General features: G+C 41.9%; 1 protein-coding gene across 1 annotated transcript; it reads right to left on the reverse strand.

Annotated features, from left to right (window-relative positions):
* Positions 1-886: 886 nt before the first annotated feature.
* Positions 887-10,682, reverse strand: LOC137540919 (keratin, type I cytoskeletal 19-like). Its single transcript, XM_068262099.1, has 7 exons — positions 10,185-10,682; positions 5,443-5,525; positions 4,037-4,193; positions 3,792-3,953; positions 3,579-3,704; positions 1,727-1,973; positions 887-960 (listed from the first exon to the last, which is right to left on the reverse strand). The coding sequence occupies exons 1-7, from the start codon at positions 10,680-10,682 to the stop codon at positions 887-889; spliced, it is 1,347 nt and encodes a 448-aa protein (XP_068118200.1).
* Between the last annotated feature and the right edge of the window lie 268 nt (positions 10,683-10,950).

Here is a 10,950-nt window from a genome sequence, read left to right on the forward strand (position 1 = left end):
GGAGATCGCTGCTTGGAGTCTGAAGGTGGGGCCGAGCTCTGCCCCCCAAGCAGGAGATGCTTGCGCAGCCTGCGTGCAATCTCCTTCAGTAGCCGGTCCCAGGACTTGATGCCAATTGGCGTTAGGCGGTCCTGGGGCTGCCGCCGCGACCACGTCCATTGGCATGGGGCGGTCGTTAGGTAGTTAAAGAAAAATGTTTTAATATCTTACCTGTATTGTTGTTTTGACCGTGAGCACTGTGAAAGAAGAAGAAAAATAAAACATTACAAATAGTATTCGGAATAGAGCATTCTACTCAAGATTTATCAGTTTTCTGATAAATTGGCCAAGGTTAATGTGCTCCTGACCTGGTCCCCATGCTTTTAATATTGTTTTATTACTGGTGCTGTCACTAGCACACAGAATCACCCCTCCCCCCTCCAGCGCTCCTCGTGGCCACCATTCTGCCATCAAATATGGGCGGGGAGGAAGTGTCAGCTCTTCCCCCCCTCTGCCCATCCTTAGTCCCGCGCCCTCCACTCGCTGCTATAGTTCCACATATGATTCACTGCTCACAGCAGCAGCAGGAGAAGGATATCCAACCTCAATTACCGCAAGCCTGCAAACAACACAGCTCCCCTGTGTGCTATGTACAGTGAATCAAATGTGGCACTATTGCATTTGTGGAGGGGGCGGAATGATAGACGGGCAGAGGGGAGTAAGAGAGTAAGAACTGCCACTTCCTTCCTGCCCGTTTTCGACGTTCTGCTAGGGGGTGCTGGAGGGGAGGTTGAACAGTGCTGTGTGCTAGTCACAACACCAGTTATAAAACAAGATTAAAAGTATATGGGGGGATAAAAAACAGGTCTAGGGTACCTTAAAGTGACCAAGAATAGACTTAAAACTGCTAAAGAAGACGTAACTGGATCTGCAAGAACAGGAAGCTGAGCCCCTGAACTTCTTTATCAGGAAAGAGATCAACTGCATGGAATAAATAATTTGTTGCATTAAAGGACCAATAGGAAGACATAACGGCCATGAGGAAGGGGCTAACTCCTGACACTGGGTGACTTCCTCCCAACACTCTTAGACATTTTCCAGGGTATATTTCTGGAATAATGATGATTTTTCCTGGAAGTTTTCACTGTAGGTGACCCTTAATTAGGGAAATGATCACCATATGCGTGGTTTATATTAGCTGGATCAGGTAAGTATACCAAAGTCAAGTTTATCAGCTACTATTGAGGGTTTTTTTTGAAGAGGTATGTTCAGGGGCGGAGTTACCATAAGGCACTGTAGGCACATGCCTACAGGCGCCTGATGATGGAAAGGTGGCTCACTCCCTTGCCCGAATGCTTCCCTCCTTCCTTATGCGACTCTGCAACTCGAGACTCTTCCAGTTGAGTGTAAATGAGAGGTTACTCACCCTGGTCTCGGCATTCCACTCATGAGATCCCCCTTCAGTCCGGGGCATCTCTAGCTACTTAGTATAAGGTAGATAGAGTTGCCCTCAGTATTAAGGGGCACCTGTGACTGGAATGGGAAGTAAGAGAGAAGTGACAGCTGGGTCAGCCAGCACACTTATGGTGAAATTTGGTGTGGGGGGGTCGTAGGTTCATGGAGGGTGAAGTCTAAGATGCCAGGACATCTATCTGTGCCCATATGCTCCTGTGATGTCAATCAGGGCCTGGGTATGTTAATTACTTTTGTACTGTGTTATGTTTTTCAAAATATACACTATAATTACTGTAAAGTATTTCATGTTCTACATACTGAAAGTCATGTCCATCTAGAAGACGTTTGTATGTGGCAATCTCCATCTCCAAATGATTCTTCTGGTCCATGAGGATCTTATAAGCAGACATTTGTTGCTCCAGATCAAATCGTATCTGTCCCAGTTCAGATTCCAAGCTGTTGATCAAATGCTGCAGCTGGGCCAGCTGAGCCTGGAAAGTGGCTTCCGTTTCAGCCAGGGAGTCCTCAAGAGCTGCTTTCTGAAAAATGTCAAGTGATATGGCAAATGTTTTGCTTTGTTTTCTTCTCCTCTAAAAAATCTTTAATATAATGATAAGGGTAATATATGGTAGGGGTTAGATTGTGAGCCCCTTTGAGGGACAGTTAAAGTAAACCTGGAGTGAAAATAAGCTGATAAGAGAAACAATTTTATTTATCCTCCTACTCCTAAAAATTACTTCTGTGATATCCCATGGCTTTATCTTATATTTAAACATTTACAAAGTAGATTGAATGTTTTATTGTCTCTGATCAGTGGCAGTCTAGGAAGTGTCCCAGAGTTAAAATACATGAACTATTTCTATGTCTCCCCTGCCCTCAGGAGTTGTATTTTGCCAGGAAAACTTTTATGGCTCTAATTTGCAGCATCAGTATTCCGGCAAGGTACTGACAAGACAGAAGCTGCCACTTCCATGCTTGAAAATTAACTCTTTCAGGCAGCAAAATAACAAAAGATAGACAGGCTGGTTATTAATATGTTTTGAACTGTACATACACATGTTTATCTCATCGTGTCACACGTTGCCCCACGTTAAGGGACAAAGCTACTGTATATTCTGTACAGTTCTGCAGAAGATGTTTGTGCTATACAAATACAAATGTTGACCTCCTGAATGGAAGAAGAATTTATGGGTTTGCAAATAATATGGTTATTCGCACAAAACATAATTCACTTCTTTTCAAAAGTTAACATTTAGACCGGTCTGTTAATTAATTGATTTTGTACATGTTAAAGAGCACCTCCAAACAAAAAAAGGTTTGAATGGCAATACATATATGTAGTCTATGCACTGTGTACAAATAGATGAACATATAAAGTGTACATCTGGTACACCATAGTGGATAAAACAGACTCACATTTATATCTGTAAGTAGCACTTGCTTCTTTCTCCTGAAGCTGAAGCCTTGCTAAAGCATTATGCCCTCCCTTTCACCCTGGTTCCCTCCCTTGCCCCTCCCTCCCCTGCTCTCTGCCTGCCTGCCTGGATCAAATTACTTCTCTTTTCACAGTATGTAGAAGAGAGAAGAGACAGCAGAATAGCTGCAGCCTGCCTTATCCTGTCTGTTTGCTATAATTTTTATTTCAGATGTATGTCTGCCTGCCTGGATTAGATCACATGGATATGAGGGTGGAGTTATGACATCAATCCCCCAGCATCCTTTGCACCTATGGGTTGAAAAGGGAAAAAAATCACCCTGGCCCAATTTCATACTGGGGGCAGGGGTTTCAAGACCATGGCCCATATGCAATTAACTTTTTCACCTGAGTTATCTCCTAGGTGATATTTTTTATCTTCTCTTTAAACTAACTTTTCAGAATTTTACAATTGAAAAAGTACCCAAAAGTTGGTGAAAAAGTACTATCAAATTTATTTTGAGTGTTTCCTTGCTTGCTGGTGGCTTAAAAGGCATTTTATGACAAATTGTGAAAATATCACCTAGGAGAAAACTCAGGAGAAAAAGTGAATTGCATATGGCCCCATATGTGGAATACAGACCATGGGGGTGAGAAAATCACACTTTATTATGTGTGATTTTATATATCTTCACAACGTATTAGTTTTCAAGCAAACTGTAATACTTACCACACTTAACTGGCTTTGAAGTTCAATCTCCAGGGTTTGGACATTACGTTTTAGCTCAATAAGGTCACTGCTAACCAACTGCAACTGTTCAGCCCCAAACATCATCTGACGGTTTAATTCTTCACTCTGAAAGATAAAAAGTAAGTGTAAAACATGGCATTGAACACAAGTTTAGGTTTAATGACTTTAAATTTCAGTTACAAGAAGAGTTACCCTTGCAATAAAGATGTTCTCCACCTCTCGGAGGTTTCTCTCCATCAGGTTTTCATACTCCTGTCGGATCTCAGACAAGACTTTGTTCAAATCTCTGCATGGAGCAGCCTTAACTTCTACACTGACTCTGGCACCCAGATGAGTGCGCAGACAGTTGACCTCCTTCAAAACAGAAGAATGAATAAGTCAAGCTTTAAAAAACATCATCTGAAGGTTTCCTAAAAACATCTTGAGGCAACAATCACCTCTTCATGAGTTTTCTTCAACTCTTGAAGCTCCTCCTGAAGGCTACTGACATGTATCTGCAGATCACATATCTCAATGTTCAACCTTTCTAGGACTCTGCGGAGACCATTGACATCAGTCTCGATGTTCTTTCTCAGGTTAGACTCCAGTTCAAATCTCAAAGAAAGAAACAAAATAGATCAAATCTGAAGCGAAAATAAACTTATGCCATAAGGAATTGTATGTGTAGTACAAGAAATAGAACAGCAAAGAACATTTCATAACAGAGTTTCATATTGTTTTCCAGTACAGGAAGGGTTACAAACTATGCAAAAGAGCTTCCCTGAGCTCTTCGACCCAAGTTGGACTTCAAGTTTCTGAAGCACTTGAACAACCAAAAAACAGTGAAAAAATTGGTTGAGATAAGAGTTTGCTGCATGAAAATGGAAATTTCTTAGCAGTCCGTATGCCAGTAAGAGCTTTGGACAGTAGTAAATGTTGCAAATCACTTTTTTTTCCAGCTAAAAAATAGTACTAGAATAAAGCCCAGCAATGTTTGAGTGAAAGTGGGGTTTCACTTTAAAATCAACTTATAAAACTGGAAATATGAGAGACTTAGCTGTTGTCATCATTATACTGGCTTAATTACCAAAAAGAAATGTTCAAAGATTCCTCCGCACACCTTCCATAGGTTAAAACCAAGTCCTTTATTAAACCATCATGAAAAATAGCATAAAATAGAGCAGCATACAAGCTGACGCGTTTCTGACCCTACTGGGTCCTTAGTCGTAGCTATTATGACATGCTTCTGGCAGTCTTTAATACCCAGAGACCACACCTACTTCCACCACCACACCTCCACAGGTGGCACATATTCTTAAAGGGGAATACCCCTGGTGGAAGGAGAATAAACTCCAGCATATCGGCGATATGTTTGCATACAAACTTATCTTAAAAAAATATACATTACATTAAAAAAAAACAATAACAAACTGGTGGGGCCAACCATCTAAATCTCACAACTGTCATTACAGTTATTGCAACACCCCCCCAAAAAAGGGGGGAGAGGAGAGGAAGGGGGAGAGGGGGGGGTTCTTTAATGGAGGGAGAGAAAGAGGAGAAAAAGGAGATGGAGGGGGAAGAGAAAGGCATGGTGTGAAGGGGCAAAAAAGAGGGGGGGGGGAATATACACACTCATTAGAGAAGCACACCCACCCCATGCAAAGCATTAGAGAATCCCAACCAAATTTACCCCAAAATAGATCAAGGGGATATAAATACAGTAATTAGGAACAAATAGTAAATGGGAAATGGGAAAACTTAGCAAAACGTAATTACCAAATAAGACGCAGAAATGGAACAAGCATACAGGGTAGAAACGTAACTGCATGAATGTATTTGGTGATATTTTATAAAATACACATACTTATTCTTATAGTCATCAGCTGCCAGTTTGGCATTGTCCATATCCAGGAACACTTTGGCATTGTGAGAACAGGCTGCAGGGATCTGTGGAACATGCAGATGTGTTAATGCTACGAAAATGCTATAAAAAAATGCCACCAACTTGCTTTACATATGTGGGGAAAGTAAATCTGCAAAAACGCAAACCGTATGTGAATTGTGAACAGTCTCTTTCAGGGTTAATTAGTAAAGGTGACAATTAAATGCAAATCATTTTGGCTTGCATGCAAATTTCATGTAAATGGTACGCAGCTATTTTTCGCACTATAAGATGCTCAGCACTATTAGACACACCTAGATTTAGAGGGCAAAAAGTAGGGGAAAAAATATACTAGACTAGGGCCGGATTTACCATAAAGCACTGTAGGCACGTGCCTTCAGGCGCCTGATGATGGAGAGGCGGCTCACTCCCCTACCCTAGCACCTCCCTCCTTCCCTCTGCAGAGTCCTGATGAGAGTGTAACTGAGAGTTTAGTCACCTGGCTCTTAGCATTCCACTGACAAGATCTCCCTTCAGTCAGGAGCACCTCTAGCTACTTAATACTGAGGATACCTCTGGCTACCTAATGCTAAGGGTCACCTCTAGCTACCTATGACGGGCAGCGGAAGTGACAGCTGGGCCAGCCAGCACACTTGCGGTGCAGTGTGGCGGGGGTATGTGGGTTCCTGGATGGGGAAGTTTAGGGTGCCAGGACATCTGTGCCTATAGGCTCCTGTGATGTAAATCCGGGCCTCTACTAGACATGGTGTGTCTTGTATATGTCCCCCCCCCCCAAGTATTGTGTCTGCTATCACTCACTTCATCCTGGGAGAGTGATAGCGGCTTCCCCTAATTACATTTATACAGGTACAGTGCAGGAGGACATAGGGGGACAATAACATGGAGTCTCGGACATTGTGGTGGGTCAGCAGTTCAAATTGGTGACTGATCATATGTCTGGCACTCCCTGTATATGGACTATAAGACGCAGGGACTTTTTCTCCCCACTTTTGTGGGAGAAAAAGTATGTCTTATCGTGTGAAAAATACGGTAGGCCAATTAAATGGATTGAAAAACTGCATACTATTGGAATAACATTTGCATGCAAACTAGAATTATTTGTAACTCCTTGACCATCTCTATGACAGCTCAGAGTGGTTTGTTGAACCAACACCTGCCCATAACCGAACTATTCATTTGTGAGGGTGGACTGGCTGTTTAATATTCTCCTCTGTAAAGTGCTGTGTAATATTTTCCCATGCATAAATAATGGAATAGATGAGTCATTGCAGAGTGAAGACTTGTCTCTCCGCTTGCTAAATACTTATTAAAACATCTATGTAAACAATGACTGATCTACCGTCATATAAAGATTCGCTGAGATTAACCTCAAAGTTGTGCAGGGCTTTTAAGGATTATATTACATTGTTAGAAAGCTGTTAAAGCGGACCCAAACCAAACTTTTTTTTAATTCACAATATTTAGTTGCATCACTCTGACACATACAAAGATAAATAAACACTCCTTCAAGCCTATGAGCATTTCAGTGCATGCTTTTCACCCTTCTCTTTTCATAACTAGGGTTATACAGGTGGCAGCCATTAGCAATTCCTCCTTTGCCAGACACCTCCTACTCCACCAGTCTGCCGGATTCTGTCCCGGCAATATGAAAGGAAGGGGGGGGGGGTCCTCCAATAAATGTAAAATATTTTATATTTGTCATCATGCAGCTGAAAAAAGGCTGCTATTTATCATTATAATTTAGAAAATAGATTTTATTTCTGAAGTCTTGTATTTTTAATTTGGGTCCACTTTAAAAAGAATACCATTTTTTTTCACTGTATACATTTTTTTTAAATCAAAAGGTGGTTGTGTAACTAGTAGCGGTTACCAAACACAGAAAGAAGCTCCACTATGTACATTGTATGTATTGTGCTTGGTAAAAATTGGTAAATGTGTGTTTATTAATGAATGCAAATACAAGCCTTTAGAACATTTCCAGATATTACAAAAATAACTACACTACTTTTTTTCTGTATAAAGTGTGGCTGTGAAAGTCATTCTCGCCTCTGTGCAGGTTGTTTTCCAGGCTCCTGAATCAGAGAAGACCTCATGGACCTGGCCTTCTGTCACACTTCCTCTAAGCATACCTCTTACTTAGCTAAGTAGTTGATCAAATAAAGATGCTTTTACAGATGCCCATGGCGATTGCCTGAATGGACTTCAAGGACCAGATGGAAACATCTGGGAGAATGCAGAGTGTGTACAGAAGATCATGACCTGGAGATTTCAGCTGCTGGGATCCTAAGAGAACTTCTGCTAGAGTGGGAATTAGGAAATTGGGGCCCCTTGGCACTGGGGAAGTTTGAGCACCCCGAAGACGCCCATGTTTATATCAGTTAATGCTAGGAATCATTGAGGGGTGTTTAGGTTAGGCATCATTTGTGGGGGGTGTCAGTTAGTGTTAGGCATCAGTGAGGAGGTTGGTTATGGCTAAGCATTGGTGGGGGATTAGTTAGGGATAGGCATGGGGAGGGGGTGGTTAAAGTTAGACATCAGTGGGGGGATTGGTTAGAGTAAGGCATCTTTGGGGGTCGGTTAAGGTTAGACATCAGTGGGGGGATTGGTTAGGGTAAGGCACCGGTGGATGAGATTGTTTAGGGCTAGACATTGCGGGGGGGGGGGGTTAAAGTTAGACGTCGGTGGGGGGAATGGTTAGAGTTAGACATTGGTAGAGGGAGGGCTCTGTGTGAGAATAGGGTTAGGATTAGTGATAGTAAAAATATAGGTAAAATCTACCCATATTTTACTATCGGAATTGCCGCTGCGCAATACTTCCCACACCCAAATTGCCCTGGTGCCCTTTTCACATGTACATCACCTGTGACTATGATTATCCTACTCAAATTCATGGTAAAAAATCATCCACATTTTGTATATACAATGAATAGACCACAAATAAGGAAAGGAGAACTGGGCACAGGATCCACCAATGATGTAATCAGGATCCAAATAATAGAAACGTTCAGAGCTGGGACAAGGTCCTCCAGCACCCAAGGCTGAGACACCAAAGTGCGCCCCTCCATCCCTCCCACCCCAGCTGTCGCACACTGATTGCTATTAGACTAAGAGACACCACAGGGCCCACAACCTCCCCAACACCTTAATATCTAGTTATCTGGCTTGCAGTCACTGCCATGTATCCCCTTTTCTTATTTATTTCTGCTTCAAACACAATTAGGAATGACAGCTGAATGAATTCTGCGCCCCCTCCTACACTGCGCCCTGAGGCTGGAGCCTCTCCAGCCTATGCCTCGGCCCGGCCCTGGAAACGTTGCTATGTAGGAACTAGGCATAAAACAAAATGATAGCTACAGTGCAGTTTTTGCAAAAGCTGAAAGTTGCAGTGTGTCAGTTATAAAGGTAACATTCAATATAGATTGAACCACATCTACAAGCATCAACAGATTGGGAATGCTTTGAACTGTTTGTTTAGGTAAGGTCTTATGCTGCATTGAAGCAATACGATTGTTCACTCAAAATTGTATAATGTATGGCAGGCTTTTGTCAGTCTATGTTTGGCACTACACTTATCATCATAAATAGTATGCTAATATGAAAATGAGAAATTAGTCTGAACCGGCTGGATTATTTTTCCCGCCTCAGAATAAAATCATTAAAACCAGTCCTCACACGGATTTCACATTAATTGTCCTCCATCAGACTATATCATGATGCTCCATTCACTTTTATGTATGAACTTGTAAGTAGGTTTGTACCTGGCTCCTCCCACCTCTTATCCCACCCTCCTGTCATTGAGGTTGCCCCTTACAGTTTTGAGTCAATAGGCAGATGTGGGACATAGGAGAAGGTAAGACCAAACAAAAGCAGTTGATGTGTCAACATTAGAGGACCTGGAGTTTTGGAGAGCTCCAGGAGAAAGGGCTAAGATCCTTTTTACCCAGGCATCATACCTGTGTGTCCCTGCCTGTTGTGCTTTGCATAGTTGCATGGGGAATGGCTTATAGTGTACATCATTAATTTAGAAACAACTTCACAAATTAAATGCCCCCCTCAAATGTGCAGGGTGGCCAGTTATACTTAAGCATGCCTTTCCACACCAATGAGTCCAATAAATGTCTTTAATAAAGACTCTTTATGGATTAACTTTTCAGGGCGTAAATAGAATGCATGTATGTATGATGCTGGTTGCCCTCATACAGCATGAGAGCACGTCGCTCTAATTGACTAAATACAAAAATGTATAATGTATTTTTGAATGCTGTTTGCACTTTTCACTTTTGCACCCTTAGCACTGGGCACTCTTTCCCCTGATGAAGCCTCCAATTAAGGGGGGTGAAACATGTTGGGTTGGTGGGGGGATTGAATGTAAATAGTATAATTTTTTTAGTAGAGGGTACAATGATCAGGGTCCTAATGCTGTATTAATATTGAGCCAAAAAAAAAACCTTACACACTAGGTCCTGCTCTTGTTTTGGTAGTCAATCATATCTTTTGCAGTTCCATTTTTATATATTAATAAAAGTTATGTTTTGACAGCAATCATATAAGGGTAAAAGTTTGATTGATTTCTAAGAAAGCCCCAGATTTTTTGCTATTGTAATAGTGCTGCTATTTTCAATTAAACATTGTTCCCTCACCACACCCCCACCTTTCACCGTTCAAGGTTCACCTTCACCCCATAAATAGTGTCACTGCGTTACCTGCTTCTGCAGCTCCTGGATGGTCCTATAGTACTTGCCACAATCTGGAAGACCATCAGGTTGGTTCTTCTCATACCACTCTCGAATGTTCCTCTCCAGCTGGTCGTTCTGCTGCTCCAGGTTGCACACTTTTTCCAAGTATGTAGCCAATCGGTTGTTTAGCAGTTGCATAGTTTCTTTCTCGTTGAAAGACAGAAGACCATCGTTCTTGAAACCGCTGTGAGAACCATGATGGCCAAACTGATTTCCATGACTGTAACCATGTATGCTTCCAAAATTGTAGCTTGGAGCAAAATGTCTGGAGAGACTGATGCCTTTTCCGCCTGATCCTCCATGGACACTTGGAGATCTAATGTGTCTTCCATGCTGAATTTGTTGATGATGAGATACAGGATGGGAGGCAACCGACTCTGCTTGATGGATAATAATGTTGTGGCTGGAGGTTTGGATACTGCCTTGGAGGGATCCAGACTTAACTTGTTTGACATTGTGGTTCATTTTAATGGTAAAATAAAGGTTTCACACTTGGTGGCACTCAATAGATACAGTGCTGTCTGAGCTTGCAACTACACTTTATTCTTGTTCGTTGGTAACTTTTATACATCCTTAGAGGCGTCTAAGACCAGATGTCATTTTATGAAGCTTTAACAGGCTTCCATTAGGGTGGGAATATGGCTCTACAGTCCCTGATAAAAAGTTATGTATTCATCTTGTACAATGGGCCACACCCTGAAGATGTGATTGACATGTTATTGTAGTCAGCAGG

This window comes from Hyperolius riggenbachi, chromosome 12 (assembly GCF_040937935.1).
Source record: "Hyperolius riggenbachi isolate aHypRig1 chromosome 12, aHypRig1.pri, whole genome shotgun sequence".
Lineage (NCBI taxonomy): Eukaryota > Metazoa > Chordata > Amphibia > Anura > Hyperoliidae > Hyperolius > Hyperolius riggenbachi.